General features: G+C 47.1%; 1 protein-coding gene across 1 annotated transcript in view; it reads left to right on the top strand.

The window, feature by feature from the left end:
- Positions 1–2,054: 2,054 nt before the first annotated feature.
- LOC149337773 (multidrug resistance-associated protein 1-like) overlaps positions 2,055–21,596 on the top strand; it is a 266,100-nt gene continuing 246,558 nt past the window's right edge. Inside the window, exons 1-3 of the mRNA XM_089553512.1 lie at positions 2,055–2,195; positions 5,042–5,155; positions 8,371–8,511. Coding sequence (XP_089409638.1) covers positions 2,055–2,195; positions 5,042–5,155; positions 8,371–8,511 — 396 coding nt within the window. The remainder of the gene's footprint in view (positions 2,196–5,041; positions 5,156–8,370; positions 8,512–21,596) is intronic.

Below are 21,596 nucleotides of genomic sequence, written 5' to 3'. Positions count from 1 at the left end.
CACTTGTCACGTTCTGTGCAGCTTATGCGCGCAGAAAATTCACCCTAAGCAGCTGTTACTCGCCGCTGTCTTTTATAATCCTTGCAGGTTTTATTAACGCTTCCAGCGACCAAAAACAGCTCTAAATAAACGCTTCGTGACATAGCCACAGCATAGGTTTTCCGTCGGTTTGAAGACAATTGGACCACGCATATCGGGCATCCAACGATGAGGCTTGCATAGGTGCTTGAAATGAATGCTGTTTAAGCATTCAGAGGCAAGCACCAGGATCAAACGAGGCGGCTTGCATACACCCTTGGTCTTGGAACCACTTGTTCGCAACGGCGTGAAACACCGCGGCTGCCGCGGCCACACATGAAGCAGCCATTTTAATACTTGAAGCAGCCAGAAAGCTAAGGTGAAAAGCGGTATCCGGACCGTAAAGAGGGCTGGAATCTTCCACTGCGCAAATCATAACTGTGAACCCTGCAAACAAGAAAAAAGGTTCACTGGGGATCCGGTTCTCGCTTTAGCGCAGAGCGCCAACATTGCTGCCTGTTATGCAGAAGGCGCGGCTGTAGCCTTGCAGACTACCTTTGCCCTTTAATCAGCTGACAAGCGCTGCAAATAAAGCTTCTTTCCTTTTCAGTGAAGAGAGCGGGAAAGGATTCAAGGCAGTGAACGGCTTGCGAGTGCGATGCGCGGTCTGTACGAAGTTGAAGCAGTCTTTCAGAGTTTCAAGCCCACTGGTCCCGAACAGCGTTCAGCGCCAGACTTGTCCGCCTTTTATGTTCGTCCCTGTGTTTTCGCGCTGCTTTCACTGACGATCCAAACAGCCCATGGCTGAGGCCCTTGGACACGCTGAACGGCAGGGACTTGGGTTGTCGAAAAGTGATCTTTGGACGCCGGTGGGTCGTCACGTCGTTTAGTCGAGGCTGGGGATGTGATGCGGCTGCGAAGGGCAGACCCGGAGCACTTTCTCCTACGCGAGTCGGTATACGATCGTTGAAATAGGTTAGCGCTATACTAAGATGGAGAGAGAAAGAACTTTTATGTCGCTAACGTATTTTCTTCATCTACGTGAATTTAGGCCTAACGTATTTAAAAGAACGCTTTTAGTTTGTATGACTGATGCCACCGATGCCGCGTGCCGGTGAACGATAAGAATCACCGGGGAATTTCGAATGTCCGGCACATCGCATTGATTTTCTGTGATCGCCGGAACAAGACACGCAGGCCTCCCCGGTAACGAGGATGCCCTCACCCTCGCCCGAGGTCTCACACTCCCGGCTGGAGTTGGACCCCCTCCGCCATCCCGGGAGCGTCTGCTTACCTTCAGATATATCCTTACCAACTACTCTGATACCAGGCGCGTTTACGCACCGCGAGCTCCCTCTCTAACCCTAACCAAGGCCTCCCACTGGCACCGACTGCAGACCCGTACTGCTCCTCACCCTATTCTTCTTCATGCCCGCTGCCCCGATCAGTTCCTCTCCTCCTGTAAGCTCTGTGGGAAACCGGGAGACTTGATTCAAATCTTTCTCACATGCCCTATCTTCCCACACCATCCATCCCCAACCACGGCGGAGTCGTACCGGGAGACTCTCCTGGCCAGCTCCGCTGCTGCTGACCAGCGTCGGATAATTACCGACGCTTTCAAGCGGATAGCCCTCCAATGACTGTCCTTTGCCCTTTAAGGGCAGCCCCGTAAGGGTTTCCTCGTGCCACGTAAGGGAAGGCAGGGTTTGTCCCCACTTCATTGCTTGGTAATAAATGTTTCCACCACCACCACCAAGTCTGTGTGAGCACGGAATGCATTTTATAAGTTAGATTTTGAAATGGTAAGAAAAAGCTAGCCATGGAAATCATCATACTCTATCAAAACATAACAGCAAAATTTTCTGGAAGTTTTCTCACACTTGTAAGTTAAAAATAACAATGTTGAGTTACGACGCGTTCACTGCTAGTGGCCAACAGATGGCGGTAGTTGATGATGCTCTTGAATCACCAGAAAAGCTGGCAGACAGAGTCCCCGCGGCTTTCCCTCTCTCTCCCCGCAAACCAGCGCAGGTTCCATGTCGTGCGGCGTGTCGGTGGCGCTGAAGGTGAGTGCAGCGGCGTGCCTGGTGTCAGCGGGTTGGGCCGAGCTGCTGCGCCGGCAGACGGCCGTCGCGGGACGCACCCGCGGAGCCACGCTGGTCGACCTGGCCCACCTGGTGAGGGACACTGCATCCGAGGCAGGACAGCGCGGGCGATGTCTTCTTGACAACGGTGGCTCTCAACGAGTCTCGAAAACATCGTTTACGAAGTGTGAAATACCAGGCGATCATCTAGTAACAGTGAGAATGCTAACGTACAGCCTTTGTAAAAAGTTTGGAGCCCAAGGGGTTTGCTTCTGAGCAACACTGTGCGGTTCATAATGCATCTCCAGCGCTCCAAATTTCCAGAAGGCAAGATGATTTCTGGTCCTGCCCCCTCCAATGGGTAGGGCTGCAACGAATGCTTCAGGAGTCCCACTACATGGCTTAGACGCAAACCCCCTGGGCTCTAAACTTTTGCCAAAGACTGTACCTGTATGTGCATCTCGCGTGATGTAAGAATAGAATTTCCCCAACGATCAGGACAGAACTGCAGATTGGGCTAGTTGGTGTCTCTTCATAATGGTGGTTGAAAGGCGCAAACACACGCACAGACCAAGAAAAACGCAAGACACACAAACAACCGCTGAACTTACAACTGATTTTTTATGAGGAAGAAGCACGTCATAATATACACACAGGAAAAAACAACGCACATGCGGAATGTCAATGAATTTCTAGTGCTGGTAAAAGGTAAAACCGCTTTAAAAGCACGTATGCATCCGCAGAACCGCTACCCACTATGTAGCATATTCATTTCTCGAAGAGATAATGTGACAGACGGGGTACTCATGTACCCTTTATCTTTCCTTATGTTGTGAAAGGTTTCAGCTACTTCTTTAGTGCGCTGGTCAGAGTGAACGAACGAGCAGTGTCACCAAAAAACGGCGTGCATTTGCACGTGGAACAATGCTTCGCTAGGTTGGTTTCTTTCTTCTCTAAAGAATTAGCGTGCTCCATGAGCAGCACTTTAACGCAGCAGCCAGTCTGGCCTATGTAGGTAAGGCCACAGGACAGGGGGACTGGATATACTATGCCAGTCTTACAGGGAACACATAGACAAGTTCGGAAGAAGGAAGAAGAAAGGCAGATATTATGTCAAATGTTCACACGTTGTCGCACTGGATTAAGAGTGTGGGGAGCAAGTATGCGGTAAAGTTCTGTTTTCTGCTCCTAACAAACTAGAAAGAGTGGCAGCGGTGGTTGAAAGAAGCCGTGAGGGGCACAGAAGAAATCCTTACAACATAGATCATGAAAATTGATATGTGTTAAATGACAGGATGAAAAAGTGCGCAGAATGTATACCATATATGCAGCGGTATTCTTCAAAAATTCTGCGTTAATCTTGTCAGCACCACAGGTGTGCGGTAGCTTCAGGCCCTATATTGCTTTCACAATGCCTGTAAAATCAAAGACAATAGGGTCCATCTCAGAGCTATGAGGCGCACTTCTGGCAACGGATCAAAATAACCATCAGCAAGCGATTTTTCAAAAGGAGACGTTTAAGGCAGCACAACATGCATCACTCGTCGCGGCAATCGGAGCAATATCAGAAAGATGAATCATCGTTCATCCTTTGGATCTGATAATGCTCCGGAAGAAGATGAATTAGTAGAAAGAAATGAAGACAGCGTGTTATTCTAGAAAACACGCTTGCTTTTTTAGATGGTTAAACGGTGAGCTTGTAGAATATTACTGTACGCGCACCATCGTTAAGAACGTTATTGTGTTTTGCAAATCGAACTAAATCGTCTCTTTTTATTCAAAGCTCCCTTCATAAACGACGGTGCACAATGGTAATTATATGAGGTTTTTTTTGAAACTGGGTGTATCGGGATGAACTTATCGACTAGCGACGCAACTTAATTCATGCATAAAGCAAAATTTTAATCAACTGTCCACTATAAAAAAGTAGCCGTCTAGAGTTCAATGCATGTGCAAATGCGGTGTTAGCTGATATGTGATCCCGTATGGAATGGTGTCTAAATATTTTGATGCCACAAAATATCTTCGTAGTATTCCGTGTGAGCTCAAAGTACATAAGGAAACGAAGCGAATAATACAAATCAAATGGTAGAAATTGGCAAATTTTATGAATGTCATTTTGCTATAACAGTGAATATAACTTCGTGAATATTTTGTCTTCTTAGCTAATTGGGCATTCGACTAGAATAATATTTTTTTAATGTTTCAGTGAACGACTAACTTAGCCACTTCTATTTTTTTCCTTTGAAGTCAAGCACCCTACCTCAATCCCAGAAAATGTGTTTAAGGTGAGGGTGAGTAAGGTCGCTTGTGGTATCTCGAAAAGTGAGGTGAGATGAGTGCTCCTTGGGAGACTTTTGAGGTTTGGTGAGGCCATCACACTTTACTTGAGGCCAATCTGCTTCAAAACAAATGACCACGTTTAATTTCAAGCCTGGTATACCCACTTTCGCACATTTATTTGGTGCGAAATATTTACATTCTTTCCGATATTAAAAACATTAGAAGTGCTAAGATGCCGAAGTCAAAACAAGTGTAAAATTTATAGTATTCTATTTCTGCTCGAAATTTTCAATGCGTGTATTCCTCTAATCCAACGAGCCGAATCCATGAGATGCACAGATTGCGGGACAGCTAGAGTGTTTACCTTGCCATGTTGTCGTTGTAATGTTTCCTTGTCATGTTATCTAAAATGCTGGATAATTTACTGTATGCCTCTAACTGCGAAAACAGCCGTTATTCTCAAATTTATCCCCTTTTTGATGTTAAGCTTACTAAATGTACCGCCTAATCGCCGAGCAATTGCTTTTCAGACGTGAGATAGCGAGATAACTTTTATTTTCAGACGTGACGTTCATGGAGTGACGCCGCCACCCGGATCCAATTATTACTGAAGATCTAATTATTAATTTCTGGAACATTTGTTTAATGGTGTGCAGGCACTCACACTAGCATCCGTCATCGCCTACAGCATCAGACTTCTAGTCTACGGCCTTGAAGAACGCTGCATTTGTGCCGACACTGCAACCGACCTTCTGATGACCATCACACTAGTAAGTTCAATGCACAGAGCGGAAATGATGATCTCAAATGATGCTTTTTAGAGTTGCAAGCTTCCTTCAAATGTCATGAAAGCTTCTAAACACGGAGTTTCGAAACGTCAACCAAGTAAAGCGTGATTAAATAATACTGAAGTAAAAAAAAATTTCAGCGCCTCTGTCCGCGTGGACTTTCTTCTTCCTTGTCCGTTGTTCTTTCTTGCGCTGGTTCCTCGGAAAGCACAACGTGAAAATTTACGCTTTCTCGTTTATCTTGCTCCCATATTTACACTTTGTGTTTGAATTTCTTATTAGTATCGACAAAATAATTCTATGCTACAATTTAATTAAGCCTGCTATACTGAGTGGCACCCAAAGATCGAAATTTCTTTTTATTTTACAGACCGTTCAAAATGATGCTGTAATGATTAAAAGAAGTACTAAGAGCAGAACCGAACTCATTATTGTAACTGCTTTGTGCAGCCAAGAGGACAAAAGCAATGAGAAAAATGGTAATTGTAACCTTAGTAAATAACTAAAATTGAATAAGTATTTTTATAGTTCAGTCAGCGTGCATCTTGACGTTAAGATTAACGGCAGTGGTATTTAAAGAATATAATATGTTATACAACTTTAGTAACGCGGCTGTGTCCTGAGATATGCACGCCTAGGTTCTGAGCCCTCTCCTTCTGATTGCGCTGGGGAGATCTTGGCGCACGGCATGATACACCTCCGAGAAGTGACGCACTGTTTCGCATCGTCTTACTGGAATGGGCAGTTACAGGCGACGGCTGCAAATTTTCCCTCTTGGCCACCAGTGTGGAATCTCTGTGCTTGAACGCATGCGAAGCCTAGAGTGGCTCCAAGTCTTATTACCTAAAGTCAACGGACGGGCTTTATTATTGCTTTTACAGTAAGCAATCGCTCAACGAAAAATTCAGAGGGGCACTTTGTTGACCTAAAGTGCGGTGAGGCGAAAGCCTTATGCGCAGTGTTGCTGCTTGTGTCACTGATGTGTGGTTAAGATGTCAAGCTTCGCCTCTAAGACTGGAACGCCACAGCGTCTTGCCACGCTGTCAGGGATTCCACAGAACGCCATCGCCCATTCGGCTCTACGCCTTGCTCGACGGTAAATTGGTTTTTGAGGAAAGGAAATGTATCTGTCTCACATATCTCGGTGGACACCTTAACCTCGCCGTAAGGGAAGGGAGGAAGATGGGAGTGAACGAAGACGCCGTATTAGCTAGACGCGCCTTTGTTCATTCCAAACCATCGAGCTGGCATGGCGGAGTGGTTAGCGTGCTCGTCTTGCACTCCGGAGAACCTGGTTCGATTCCCCAAACTCGACCTATTTCCTACTGGGATTTATTTATTTATGTGGTCTGACTAGAAATGTTAATTAGGCGACTTAATCTTTACTGTTGTTCTAATGCCATCCATCATGTCCTGTCATTCACCTGTGAAGTGAGGGAACTCTAAAATTTTCGACACAATGTCTATGACACATGTAGAAATGTCTAACTATTAATGATGTTTAATGATAGTCAAGCATGACGTGCACATTTTCTGGTACCTGTTAATGTATTATTAAGGATAGTTAACGTGATCTTAAGTAGTACACTGATTAGTCAGTGTTAGTTAAGGCACAGGCACTGTGAACAGTCCCATATGCCACTTCTTAACTACTACTTATTACCAGTCACTCATTTGGGCATTAAGTACAATATGTTATAATCATGAAATCCCTTTATATCCTGCTCCGACGTCTTTCGATTGCACCCGATTAAGTATCGATTGGTTATCGATTGTCATATGCCCATATAAGGCATGCATCCGAAACGCGGACACATTTGCTAACACGTCTTGGTAACGAGAGTATGAGGCATTAAAGGCTTTCGCCTTAAAAACGCTCGGCCCACGCCGCGGGCACAATGAATCTTTCGTTTCACTCGTAAAGAAAGGATATTGTTGCCGTCGCCTACAACTCCACATTCTTGCCAGGCGGACCGCCATACGCAACAGCTGCGCCACTCCAGGAAGGAGCCTCATGCTGTGTGCCGCGTTCTCGCATAGGTTTGGGCTGAAATTTTAGACGGGCATTCCTGAGGACACAGGCGTGTTGCCGAAATTGTAAAAAATACAATAACCTTTGAAACCCGCCACCCCTCAATTTTTTATATAAATATGTACGCTTATCTATATATATTTATATAAGCTGCCTCAAATGAAAAGCTAACTAATTAAACTTAGACAATTACTAAGGTTGCAAGAACAATTTTACTCACTGCTTGTGTCTGCCTAGCCGCATAACCCGCCAAAAGAAGTTTTACCGTACTGCTACTATTGTTTATTTTTAATCAGTAACGCCTAATTTACTGGTTCATTTATTAATAAAATGACTAATTTTTAAACATCTTGCGCAGTGTGAGCATAGCATCGTACTATTCCATAAACACTTTGTTGAGTCTCTGGGAAAGTTTCTACAATCTGAATTTTATCGCAGTGAGTAATACATTGCTAGTCTCACATGCACCACATTTTGAAGAATTGTGCAGCAACAGCAACGCTTATGGTCGCTTTGGAAGTCTGCCTATTTTGTGTAGATGAGCTTCCGGGGATAACTCTCGCACATGCTGTCCTTGTTACCTACTTGCCAAGACCTTGTGAGCGTCGGACGCGCTGCTTGTTGGTTACTTTCGACTTAGCTCAAATCATCTAACAGACAGGCTGGTGGTCAAATATAGCAAATTTTCTTGAGTATGAAACTGATTGGTTTGGTTTGGTTTATTAGGGTTTAACGTCCCGAAGCGACTCAGGCTATGAGGGACGCCATAGGGAAGAGCTCCGGAAATTTCGACCATCTGGGGTTCTTTAACGTGCTCTGACATCGCACAGCACATGGGCCTCTAGGATTTCGCCTCCATGGAAATTCGACCATCGCGACTGGGATCGAACCCGCGCCTTTGCGGTCAACAGTCGAGCGCCGTAACCACTCCACCGTACCCGTATCCACCGCGGTGGGGCAATATAAAATTGAGTACGCAAGTTTTCTTTTGCATCTTGAGATAAATAATAAATTTGCACCCGGACAGAATTTAACCTGCAAGAACATACATGCTGTATGTAGCTCCTGCCGCTATTACGCAGTCAGCAAATCTTTCTCAGTAGTCAATTCGTTCATTCTCTCAAATTTCGCGTTTGTTTAAAGCGTACGGCATCTTTCTTTTCAGCTTCTCCTGTTCTCACTGTCGCTCTACAGGTTCTTCACCTCTCAGTACACCTCTGGTGTCGTGCTTGTTGTCCTCATCACCATTGCTTTGGCTGCCATTACCGACTTCTTAGTGACGCAGTCTCAAATCTTTCAACTCAAGGTACGTAAATCGCAATTTCAGTCTCTTCTTATTTTTGCATAGTCTTTAAGAAAGTGAACTTACCTTTGCTGCTTGGAGGAAGCGGCCTCTCGTAATCAAGGTTATGAAAGTGTAAACACGCAAAGGAAGGGACCATGAGACCAGTAATTATTCGATTAGTGAATTCGATTAATGAAAATGTGAATTTGAGAAGAAAATAACATATGTGACCGCGAGAATAGCATTAAGGAAGAGACGACGACAGAGACATACTGCGAATTGCGCTCATACTGGTGAACAGCGCAAAAAGGCGGGACAACGACAAGACAAGCGCTGACTATCAACTGGGTGTATTGAAGGACGGAAGGGTATAATTTTATATACGAAAACATAACACAAAGAAGTAAGAATAAAGAGTGAAAAGGGTCGTGAAAATCTAAAACTATGTCAGATGGGAAGTTATGTAGGCTAATTCCTTGGTGTTAAGTGTCACGGAAGGATTGCTGATGCATTCGTCCCCTTGCCTGTGGATGAAATGCGCTTCCATTATTTCGCGCGTGAGCTTATCTTTATGGCGGAACAGAATTTCGGTTTTCTTGTACTCAGGTGCGCACTTGCGCTTGTCTTGTCGTTGTCCCGCCTTTTCGCGGTATTCACCAGTATGAATGCATACCAACTCGCCCAGATCTCAGCTTTACTAAATGAGAATAGCGCTGTTTTCCAATTGTTTATTCTATTGAAGATGCCATGCACATGTATAAATACGAAGCACCAGCAGGAAAGCGAGAAAACTAAAAACGAAAAAGGAAAAAAGGAAAACCATCAGCATGAATGGCACACGATCATAGCATCATCACGAGCCTGACTACGCCCACTGCAGGGCAAAACACTCCCCATGCCTCTCCAATTAATGAATCTCTTTTGCCAGCTGCGACTGCCACATCCCAGCAAAATTTTACATCTAATCGGCCCACCTAACATTCTGCCGCCCCCTGCTACGTTTGCCTTCTCTTGGAATACACTCCGTTACATTTAAGGACCCAGCGGTTATCCTGCCTTCGCATTACATGCGCTGCACAAGCCCATTTCTTACTCTTGATTTCGACCAGGAGGTCATTAACACGCCTTTGTTCCCTCACTCACTCCACTCGCTACCGATCTCTTAACGTTCCACCCAACATTTTTCTTTCCATAGCTCGCTGCGTTGCCCTTAACTTAGGCTGAATCATTTACGTTAGCCTCAACGTTTCTGCCCCATAGGTGAGCATCATTAAGATGCATGTGTTGTATACTTTTCTCTTGAGGGATATTGGTAAAATGCTAGTCAGAGAACGTGCCATATGCGCTCCGTCCCATTCTTATTCTTCTAGTTATTTCCCTCTCATGATTCGGATCAGCGGCCACTACCTGTCCTAAGTAGACGTATTCCCTTACCACTTCCAGCACGTCGCTACCTGTGTGACCTGCTCTTACCTGGCGAGACTTGAAAATCCCTTTTCTGTTCTGCATGTTAATTTTAAGACCTACCGTTCTGTTCAGTCTTTCTAAATGATTTATCATGCTTTGCAGCAATCTCCGGAGTGACTTAGCATGGAAATGTCATCAGCGAATCGAAAATTACCTAGGTATTCTCCGTTGACTCTCATCCTCAGCAGAGGATGAGCTTGCCCTAGGCAATAGGTTGCAGTTTTTAGACATTAACATCAACCTGAAAGACGAAAGCTTTTGCTGGATGTATTGCCCTCGCGCACGAAAGGAATTAATGCCCTATGATTCTTCCCATTAAAGACTGTAAAGCGCGCCATTGCCCAGATGTGCCTGGAAGCATCGCTGAAGAAATCATGCTGCCATAAAGGGAGCGAAAGCTTACAAACCCAGGTTCGGAAGTTGGAATAAGCAGGCTTTCCAACGTCGATCGTAAGCACAGTAGCAGAAACTTTGTTGAGAAAAGTAAAGAAAGAATGTAGCAAAGAAGGCAATGAACATGAGGTCACCAAAACCAAAAGTATACCGGTTGCCATCCCGTACACCCATACGGTGGCGCAAAATTTGAAGCATGTGGCAACAAAATACAAGGTACCTGTGGTTTTTTCCGCCCCCAAGAAACTGGCTGCCCTGTGCGTTAAAACTGATCCCAACAAGGCAAAGAAAACTGCATGTAACAAAAGACATGCAGCTCCGTTTGTTAAATGTGCTGTGGCAGTCGTTTACCAGATTCCTCTGACGTGCGGAAAGAAGTACATCGGCCAAACCGGCCGCTGTATTAACGACCGATTAGCAGAGCACAGTCGGGATTTAAAAATGGCCCAGGCTCACATCTGCCCCATCACTGTAAAGCCTGCAGTGAAAAAAGAAAGATTAAGTGTACAGCAAGGCTGAAAGAAACGAAGGTTTTAAGTAGAAGTCAGGACCAGACAGCCCGTGAACTATTAGAGGCTTTCTGTATCAAAAGCAACTGTAGCGACTGTGTTAGTACCCCCCCAATTGCAATATATAAGAATGAAACTGCTTTTTTAGATACACGGGGGTGAGACACCTGTGTGACTCGGCTATCTTCTTTTTCAAAAAATGTTTTTCAATTTGTTCAATTTTTGTACATCCCTCCCGCGCATGTGTGGTTCTTGCGATCCTTCTTGATTGTTTGTCTTATATTCATTCCTGTTCGCGGTGAATAAATCAGTTGGAAGATGCGCCTGTCCCGTCTAGCTTTCTGTGTGTTGCCTGTTTCGGCGCTACAACCATTTTCTGGAAACATAGTTCAGGCCTCGGAACACCTCCAGTAAACAGGCGGCGAACACTGAAAAACATTGGCGATATCTCGTCTCCTTGGTTGACACCCTTCGTTCTCTTTATGAAGGGCTATGGTAGCTGTGCAGACGTAGTAGATATGTTTCAGTATTTCCTTATAAGCCCTTTTAAACCCTGATTCCGCAATGTTTCCTTGACTGCTGAGGTTTCCACTGAGTCAAATGATTTCTCTTAATGAAAGGATGCCATATACAGGGGTTGGTTATGTTATGCGCATTTCTCTAGATAGTTGACGCATAGATAGTTGACATCAGATGAAAAAATCGAACAGAAGGGTAATACCATGAATGGAAAGATTCTGAAAAGATTCAGATTATGAAATAAGGGGTACAGTCACAATGATGGACGGCAGCTGTTCGTGACACATAGCAAGGTACACATTAACGTTAAAACAAGCAAACAATTTCTGGAGGTAAGACCTAGCGGACCCGGTAGGCATGGGCTTTTTTTTTTAATATCTTATTTGTAATTCTTTGTGTCAGTGTAACTAAGTCCGATTAATTGTTCAAAGTGTGCGGTATGAGATTAGCCATTTTTTGAAAATCATAGTTTGTTCGCGGTCGGCAAACTTCGCAGTTCGGGTGCCTGAAGTTGTGTGGTGCATTAATTATTGAGTAAATACCCTCGACGTCTTCCTTTCGACTATGAAAGCGAGTATACACATACACTGCTAACTTTGTAAATATTTGTTTATTGGTTAATAGTGTATGGCTGTAAAAATTGGTGCGTGCTCTCGCTGACGAGGCTGTTTCCTAGAGCACGCATGGCTGTTTTGTGTAAAGCATAAAGCTTATATATATTTGTAGTCGGGGTACTCCTCCACACCAAAAGACAGTAATAAAGATGTGAATGCTCGAGAGAGAACTAGAGTTATTTATTTAATATTTATTTATTGATACCCTCCGAGTGGGAAAATTGCAGAGGGGAGGGAGGTAATGCAACCATATCGATAAACACAGCAAAAAGTTCACAATTCAAGTAAAAAATAGCGTGAATGTCTGCAATATAAGTGTAACAGTGTTAAGCGCGCGGGCATACAACAGGATGAATGATTACAACCTAAGAGACAGTTTATAATTCTAATGTCACATGTCAGAGTGCACATACAGCAGCAAAAATGCAAATGAAAGAGACTAGGAAGGTAATCCATTATAGAGTACAAAACTTGCTAGTAACTATATATTGCGTATGGCTGACTGAAATAATGAAGGTTGGGTGGTCATTGCAACAGAGGAGGGATGGCTATGTTATGAGACAGCTATGAGGAAATGCATGAGAGAGAACTGCAGGCTATCAGGGACGCCGTAGTAAAGGGGTCCTGAAATTTTGACCACCTGGGGTTCTTTGACGTGCACTGATATCGCACAGAAGACGGGCCTCTGGAATTTCGCCTCCACCGAAATTCGACTACTCCGGCAGGGACTGAACCGACGTCTTTCGGGTCAGCAGGCGAGCGCCATAACCACTGAGCAACCGCGGCGACTCTTCAAAAACATCACCTAGAAAGTTCATGGAAGGTTCCTGAACAAGTCATAAATCGGCAAATATGGGGTGGACATTACGGTCGATGTACTTATTTTTTGCCCTGAATATAACACCTTTCGTTTTCGTCACATTTAAAACAAGTTATTTTGATTTCAACCATTGAGGATTCGTTTATCGAGGAGCTTGCTACAGGCTCAAGAGATGGAAGGTCTGGACCTGTTAATCACACGTTATTGTCAGCTGCATAAAGAACTGTTTTGGTTTTACGAGGAATAATGAATATGTCGTTTATGTACTTGATGAAGAAGAGTGGGCCAATAATCGAACCCTGTGAACAACTGTTGGCATGTACCCTATTTTAGAGTCGAAGTCATAAACCCTAGTGAATCGTTGATTTGTAAGACAGCGCTCGACCACTTTCACAGCTATTCCGCGCATCCCAGAATAGATCATCTTTTTTTAGTAATATTTCATGTGTAACCGAGTCAAAATATTTACATATGTCTAGGAACATATCTACTGTTAACGACTTCCTTTAGATATTTAATATGATTTTATCTTTTTTTTTGTAGCCGTGCCATTTCGGTGGTGCGATTTCTTTGAAAATCATATTGCTGTGGCAAGATTATTTTATTTTTCTAGGTATCGAGTGAGACGAGTATTAATTACACGTTCTACCAGCTTCGTGGATACTGTAAGTGCGGAAATTGAACGGCAGTTGTTTAATACTCCTAAATCGCCCTTTTTGTAAAAGCGCTTGCACGCCCTATCTTCATTTCATCCGGAAACTGTCCTGTGGTTAGTACGCTATTAAATAGACCAATAGGCGGTACGGAAACTTCGTCAAAGATAGCCTTTATTGGTTAGACTGGAAGTCCATCTGCACCTGGAGATGTTTAATTGCAGAAACATTGAATTACGTCACTTATTTTTGTCTGTCGATGGTGTTAAAAAATGAAATTCTAGTATGCCCCAGATAGTGTTTGATGGCATTTAAGGAGGAGTTCTCGCTACACTTAGCAGGACTTCATAAGAATTGGTTGTTTATATGTTCGTGCATTTGCACTGGCGTGCATTGTATTTGCTCCTTCATATTCGACACTGCCATGAGCAGTGTAGAAGGCAATGTTTTGTGATTACGTCCGAGCAATTCCCTTCATTAGGTCCACGTTTCTTTAGTACTGCCGGAAGATAAATACTTTTTTTTCATATAGTACTCTTCCAGTGCTTTCTAAATCTCTGCCGTCAACCTGTCGCGATTTATTTTAAATTCTCTCAACATGACTAAAGCTTTAGTTACAAAAAAATTTGGCAAGTAAATTGTTTTTAAGCTTGATCCTTTTTAGAGATCCTCAGTAATCTATTTTTTTACCGTTTGTGTCTCTTTTGAGAAGGTTCTGGAAAAGCTTGGCTATAGATTGCAATAACGGCGGTTGAAAAAGAGCAGAATTATACATCTGGATTCTTTTCCAATAAAAAGCTTGTCGAGTCTTAATCGAGCTCTAGATGAGAAAAGTGTTCTAAACTATGCTTATCGATACTCCTGAAGGAGAGAAGAGAGACTGGAGAATCGTACTCAGATAGTGCGGTAGAAAATAAAAAAAAATGCCATATGATCACTTATGGCTGCTGGTAACGTGCCAGCGAAAATTGTAGGATGAACTATGTTAGTGTAGCAAACATCAATCAGGCTACATGAGTTATCAGTTATTCCTGCTGGTGACTTAATTGTATTTTGAAACTCGTAACTGTGTAGGACGTTGACGAAATCTCGTACATGAGGAAGTTTGACAGTACATTAACACTGAGGCCCCCAACCAAAACTGCTTTTTTATTGATCGCCCTAATACAGTGAAAAATTCCTTACGGAAAGTTCGTGAAGTTAACAGTGGTGCCGGCAGGAGGGCGGTAGGCGGCTATAGATGATGTCACCGCGGGCTACGGTAACAACTTCATAGTCTGGAGTAACACTGTTAAATTCTGTCAGACAGTGAAAAGGGATACCACTTTTTACATATAAAACATTCTTTCCCCACGTTTGTTGTTGCGGAACAGAAATACACGTCTGTAATTTCCATGACCTCAGACTTCAGGTTCGCAGGTATATCACTTGAATACAAGAATGCCAAAATGCACATTCGTGAAATGAAGGTATACGATTAGTTAATCTGCTTTGTGAAGCAGGCTGCAAGTGTTCAAGTGAAATATGGATAAGTAATTTTTTATGCTTCATCTCAAGGACTTTACCCGAGCAATAAAAAAATCTATATTGCCACGTATCATTGTAATGTTTGTTCGTTCACGCTCAAGGCTGCAGGAAAGGGTTGTTATCACTTTTGTTCGTGACGCGAGAAGTGACCAGACTAATCTCGATTGATCGCAGCCATGAAGGGCTGCATCTAGGTTTTTCTAGATTACTGTAGATGATCTTGTCCTGTTATCTGGAAGTTTCCTTGCCGCCTTTAAATTGAGCGATGCCGCGAGCGGCGGACATTCGTAGATCAACGACCTTCGATCTAAGTCGATCAAGCTTTCCACGGAAAAAGCCATACCTGTTGCGACGAGCGCGACTCATCACGTTGCCTTAAACGTCCTCGATGAAGCATTGAGCGTGCCGCCCCGATCAAGTGTTCTCGTCGGCATAGGTACTGGAGACATCGAAAATGCCGAAGGTGTTATCGAGGGGAACACCCAGTTACTCCTGGATCGAGGATTGGGCGTCGCGAGGGGAGTCGCCGAAATCCGAAATGGCCGAGCCCAGGTGTTGCTAACCAACTTCACCGAAGAATACCGGCATCTAAACAAAGGTACGACGATCGCTTTCCTCGACGAGCTGGCAGACATCAGAGACGTATTTGCCCTACCCGACCAACCTGCAGAACTATCTGAACAAGGCCATCAACCCACGTTCGACATCAACCCGGCATTACCCCGGAGCAGACAAGACCAAATACGCAGTCTTCTTCAAACGTACACCGATTGCTTCTCATCAGCATCGAATGTGCGACGAACCCGGCTTGCCAAGCACCGCATTGTCACAGACGAACACGCACGACCACTGCGACAGAGCCCCTACCGCGTATCGCCGTTAGAACGCCAAGCTATCCGCAAGCAAGTTGAGGAAATGCTTCGTGACGACGTCATCCAGCCATCGAGGAGCCCCTGGGCAGCACCGGTCGTCCTAGTGAAAAAGAAAGACGGCACCCTTCGCTTTTGCGTCGATTACCGCCGCCTGAACAACATTACGAAGAAGGATGTCTACCCCCTCCCCCGCATCGACGATACACTGGACCGGCTGTGCAACGCTAAGTACTTCTCATCGATGGACCTGAAGAGCGGCTACTGGCAAATTGAAGTCGACGAAAGAGATCGCGAGAAGACTGCGTTCATCACGCCAGACGGACTCTTCGAGTTCAAGGTGATGCCATTCGGCCTCTGCTCTGCCCCAGCGACGTTCCAGCGAGTAATGGATACGGTGCTCGCAGGCTTGAAATGGCAGATTTGCCTAGTCTACTTAGATGACGTTGTTGTCTTCTCCTCAAGCTTTGAAGACCACCTCAGAAGGCTTCGGATAGTGCTGGAAACGATCAAGTCTTCAGGCCTGACACTGAAACGAGAGAAGTGCCACTTCGCTTACGAGGAGCTGCAGTTCCTTGGTCACGTCGTAAGCAAGGATGGAGTTCGCCCAGACCCCAAGAAGACGGCTGCGATCGCAGAGTTTCCACAGCCTAATGACAAGAAGGCTATACGCAGATTCCTTGGATTATGCGCTTATTACCGGCGATTCGTCAAGAACTTTTCGCGCATCGCTGAACCTTTGACCCAACTTACCAAGGCTGACGTGCCTTTTAAATGGGAAAGGCCGCAAGAGGAAGCTTTCAACGAACTGAAGCGCCGCTTACAGTCCCCTCCTGTGCTCGGGCACTTTGATGAAAACGCCGAAACCGAAGTTCATACCGATGCAAGCAATGTGGGCTTAGGAGCGGTCCTCGTTCAGAAAAATGGCAGACAGGAGAAGGTTATCGCGTACGCTAGCCGTTCACTGTCGAAAGCCGAGGCCAACTACTCGACCACCGAGAAAGAATGTCTCGCCATTATTTGGGCCACGTCGAAATTTCGCCCCTACCTGTACGGACGACCATTCAAGGTTGTGAGCGATCACCATGCTCTGTGCTGGCTAGCCAATTTGAAAGATCCCTCCGGCCGCCTTGCTCGTTGGAGCCTGCGCCTTCAAGAATTCGACATAACTGTAGTCTACAAATCTGGCCGTAAGCATTCCGACGCAGACTGCTTGTCGCGAGCCCCCGTCGACGCAGCACCGGAAGAGGAAGACGACGACGCTTTCTTAGGACCGGTAAGCGCGAGCAGTTTCGCGCAGCAGCAGCGCTCGGATCCTGAGTTGCAAAGTCTGGTTGATTATCTGCAAGGCAAGACCGCATCGCCTCCCCGAGGGTTCAAGCGCCAACTGTCATCCTTCGTCCTTCACAATAATGTCCTTCTAAAGAAGAACTTCGCGCCCAACAGGACAGTGCATCTTCTTGTCGTGCCCAAGAATCTCAGGCAAGAAATTATGCAGGCATATCATGATGAGCCGACTGCAGGGCATCTCGGGATTGCTCGCACGTTGCACCGCATTCAGGAGAAGTACTATTGGCCGCGGCTAGCTACCGACGTTTCCCATTACGTGAAAACGTGCCGTGAGTGTCAACGACGCAAAACGCCTCCGACTAGACCAGCCGGACTCCTGAACCCCATACCACCGCCAACTAAGCCCTTTCAGCAAATCGGGATGGACCTACTCGGCCCCTTTCCTACTTCATCATCAGGTAACAAGTGGATCATCGTGGCCACCGACTACATGACCCGCTACGCCGAAGCAAAAGCGTTGCCTAGTGGTACCGCAACAGAAGTTGCGAAATTTTTTGTCGAACAAATTCTCCTCCGACACGGCGCACCCGAAGTACTCATCACAGACAGAGGAACAGCATTTACAGCGGAACTGACGCAAGCCATTTTAAAGTACAGCCAGACAAGCCATCGGAGGACAACTGCCTATCATCCGCAAACCAACGGACTCACAGAGCGTCTGAACAAGACCATCGCAGACATGCTCTCCATGTACATCGACGCCGAACACAAGACGTGGGACTCTATTCTGCCCTACGTGATCTTCGCCTATAATACTGCCACCCAGGAGACAACCAGGTTTACTCCATTCCAGCTGGTATACGGCAGGAAGCCCACGACAATACTCGACGCAATGCTCCCGCACGTTTCCGACGAAGACAACCTCGACGTCGCCGCCTACCTTCATCGCGCCGAGGAAGCCCGAAGACTTGCATGGCTTCGCATTCAAGACCAGCAGCACACCGACGCCCGACGCTACAATCTGCGCCGACGAGACATGCATTACAAGCCAGGTGATCGGGTTTGGATATGGACGCCAGTTCGCCGCCGCGGATTGAGCGAAAAGTTGCTGCGACGCTACTTTGGCCCGTACAGGGTTCTCCGTCGCATCGGTGACCTCGACTATGAAGTCATCCCCGACGGCACGACAGCATCTCAGCGACGCCGCCCACGCCCGGAAGTCGTACATGTCGTACGCCTGAAGCCATTTTATGAACGCTAAATGACTCGAAGTTTCATTCTCCGTGTTTATTTTCATTTTAAAGCATCGAGACGATGCTTCATTGGAAGGGGAGACGATGCTTCATGGCTTTTTCCGTGGAAAGCTTGATCGACTTAGATCGAAGGTCGATGATCGCCCGATGTTCGTTCAGGAAGTCCATTCCCAAAATCACGTCTCTCGAGCATTGCTGTAGGATCAGGAAGGTTGTCGCATAGGTTCTCCCATTTACAGTAACTCTCGCGGTGCAGCGTCCTGACGGCGTAATCAGGTTGCCACCTGCGGTGCGGATCAGCGGGCCATCCCAAGTTGTTGTCACCTTCCTGAGTCGGACAGCGAGTGGCCCACTCATGACGGAGTAGTCAGCTCCGGTGCCCACCAAGGCAGTAACCGCGTGATCGTCGATCATAACTTCAAGGTCACTTGTTCGCGTTTTCGCATCGCACGTTGTCTTCGGTGTACGATCTCGGCTTCGTCGAGTAGTGAGGCTGCGGTGGGCGTACTGTGACGTTACTTGACTGGGCAACGGTAAAAGCTTCAAGTCTGGCCGCGTCGTCGTCGTCGGTGTCGTCGTCGTCGGAGCTGTCGTCGTCGGTGTTGTCGTCGTCGGTGTTGTCGTCGTCGGTGTTGTCGTCGTCGGTGTTGTCGTCGGTGTTGTCGTCGTCGGTGTTGTCGTCATCGGTGTTGTCGTAGTTGAGGCATGGTCTTGAGTACTCGTCGATGGAGGATCTTTATCATTTCGCTTAGAAGCAACCTCACCTCCAGAGGCTGCTTTATTTAGTTTAACCTTCGGGGGCTGGGGGAGCGTCCACGCACGGCGTAACCTCGGCTAGGAGAAACAAAGCGCGGGGACGATGGCGACGGGGAACGTGATAGGCGGCTCGGCGATGAGTATTCTTCCCGACGCAAAAACTCCTCGATTTCGGCTGGTCGCTGGCCGGGTCGGGGACGTGGAGCGTCGTAAGAGAACCCTCGGATGCCCAGTCTTCTGTATGGGCAGTGCCGGAGAACGTGACCGGCTTCGCCACAGTGGAAGCATAGTGGGCGGCGCTGGTCGGGAGTTCTCCACTCGTCGCATTTCCTCGGCTGCGCGCGTCGCTCGTAGGACGGGCGGGTTGGGGCGAGTGGGCGGCGGTCCAACGCAGCTGGCTGAGGGCGATAGGGGCTTGGGTCCCGTCGTCGAGGTGCAGGACGGCGCACAGCAGCGGCGTAAGTCATGGCTGGGGGCTGCATAGGCTGCATGGGTGTCGGCGTCGCACCCAAGGCCTGTTGAACCTCGTCCCGGATGACGTCAGTGAGCGGTGAAGGTTGCGGCTGCATTCCCGTTGGCAGCAATCGTCGGAGCTCCTCTCGCACAACTTGACGTATAACATCCCGCAGGTCATTGCTGTTAGCGGTGTCCAGGCAGCTTGCTGAGAAAACGCGCTGCTGGCGGTCATACTGGCGGGCTCGGGCATCAAGAGTTTTTTCCATCGTGGATGCCTCTTCTACAAATTCCGCGACAGTTTTCGGTGGGTTGCGGACGAGGCCGGCAAAGAGCTGCTCTTTAACTCCTCGCATGAGCAGCTTTACTTTTTCTTCTTCCTTCATGTTTGCGTCGGTACGCCGGAAGAGACGCTTCATTTCCTCAGTGTACACAGCAACGGTCTCGTTTGGGTGTTGTATGCGAGACTGTAGCAGCTGCTGGGCTCTCTCCTTTCGCACGACGTTCGTGAAGGTTTTTAGAAGCTGCTCCTTGAAGGTTTCCCAGTTCGTGAGGTTAGCTTCCTCATTCTCAAACCAGACTTTTGCTGGTCCCTCCAAGGCGAAGAACACGTACCTAAGTTTCGTGGCATCGTCCCAGTTGTTGAAGATCGCCACACGGTCGAACTGCTCCAGCCATTCTTCGGGGTCGGCGCCAGGCGAAGCGTCGAAGGTTGGTGGCACCCGGGGCTGCTGAAGAATGATTGGAGTCATCGTCTGGGGCAAGCTCATGGTAGATGTTGCGGCTGGCTTTCGCTTCCGGGTAGGGTCCGGCAGAATCCCGAACTCAGGTTCGTCCCCTTGCAGGCGTCGGCTCGCGCGGTGGACTGGACTCAGGTCCTGCGGTAGATGACTCAAAGGGCTGGCGTCTCGACTTGTAGGGGGTGTCCGGAACATGGGAGGCTACCCAGCACCTCCACCAGATGTCACGTTATAGTGACGGCCGTCCAGCGGTCAGGAAGACACCAACAAGTCTTGTAAACGAAGCTCTTTATTTGGGCTGACTTGCGCCCTCAAAATAACTGAATCACTCGGTGGCGGCGTAGAAAGAGAAGTTTATTTTATCTGTCATAGCATAGAAAATACAACAAAACAGATGAACTTAATTCTCTGATCATTCAAGCACATGCGCAGTGACGCAGCACTGAGCATGTCAGTAATGCAGTAAAAATGCCGATACTCGACCGCCGCGCAGGACGATAAAGTATGTCGACCATTTGCGCAAGAACTCAGCCTCGCTCATTGACAGAGCGTCCATGCATGCTTGTTCAAAGAGGCGCGTGCGCAGGCGCTGCAACATTGGGAACATTGTTCTTTGCGGACGCCCATTTAAGGATGCCACTCCACGCTGCCGCCACAAAACGAACATGCCGACACACAAGAGCATATTTTGAAACACTTCGGGAGAACTAGTGCGCGCTTCCAGGCGGGTTAAAAACATGCGTGACACTAATGTCCAAAAAGTGCGCGCAACTACACACTCAAACATTGCGTGCTGCAAAGTTTCAAGCAGACCGCACTGCGGGCATCGGGCGGAGGGCGCCACGCCCCACGCCGCAAGGCGGTCTCTTGTGGGCAGGACCCGCCAGCCTCGCAGCCAGCCGAAGTCCCTGACATCTGCAGGAAGCGTAGCTGAGGTCAGTTGGCGCCAGCGTGCCCGTCTCGTTTTCTGGAGTTGTTCGCGGGTCAGCGCAGCGACCGTTAGTGCTTCACACATTCTGGAGGGTGGGGTTTCATCAACATCCAGATCGGGCACGCTGGCAGTCAACGACGTCAGTGTGCGACGCACATTAACGAAAAATGCCGGCGGCTGCTCGGCTGTAGGGCCAACCACGTGTTGTGAAAAAAACACGTTACGCGCTGTACCCAGAAAATATGTGAGGAGTTTTCTCCCGGGCTAGTCTGGGTTGCGCACAAGATCGCGTACTCCTCGCAAGGCGAGCAC

This window comes from Amblyomma mixtum, chromosome 7 (assembly GCF_055824585.1).
Source record: "Amblyomma mixtum isolate Tamu chromosome 7, ASM5582458v1, whole genome shotgun sequence".
Lineage (NCBI taxonomy): Eukaryota > Metazoa > Arthropoda > Arachnida > Ixodida > Ixodidae > Amblyomma > Amblyomma mixtum.
This window is presented reverse-complemented; position numbering and strand designations above follow the sequence as displayed.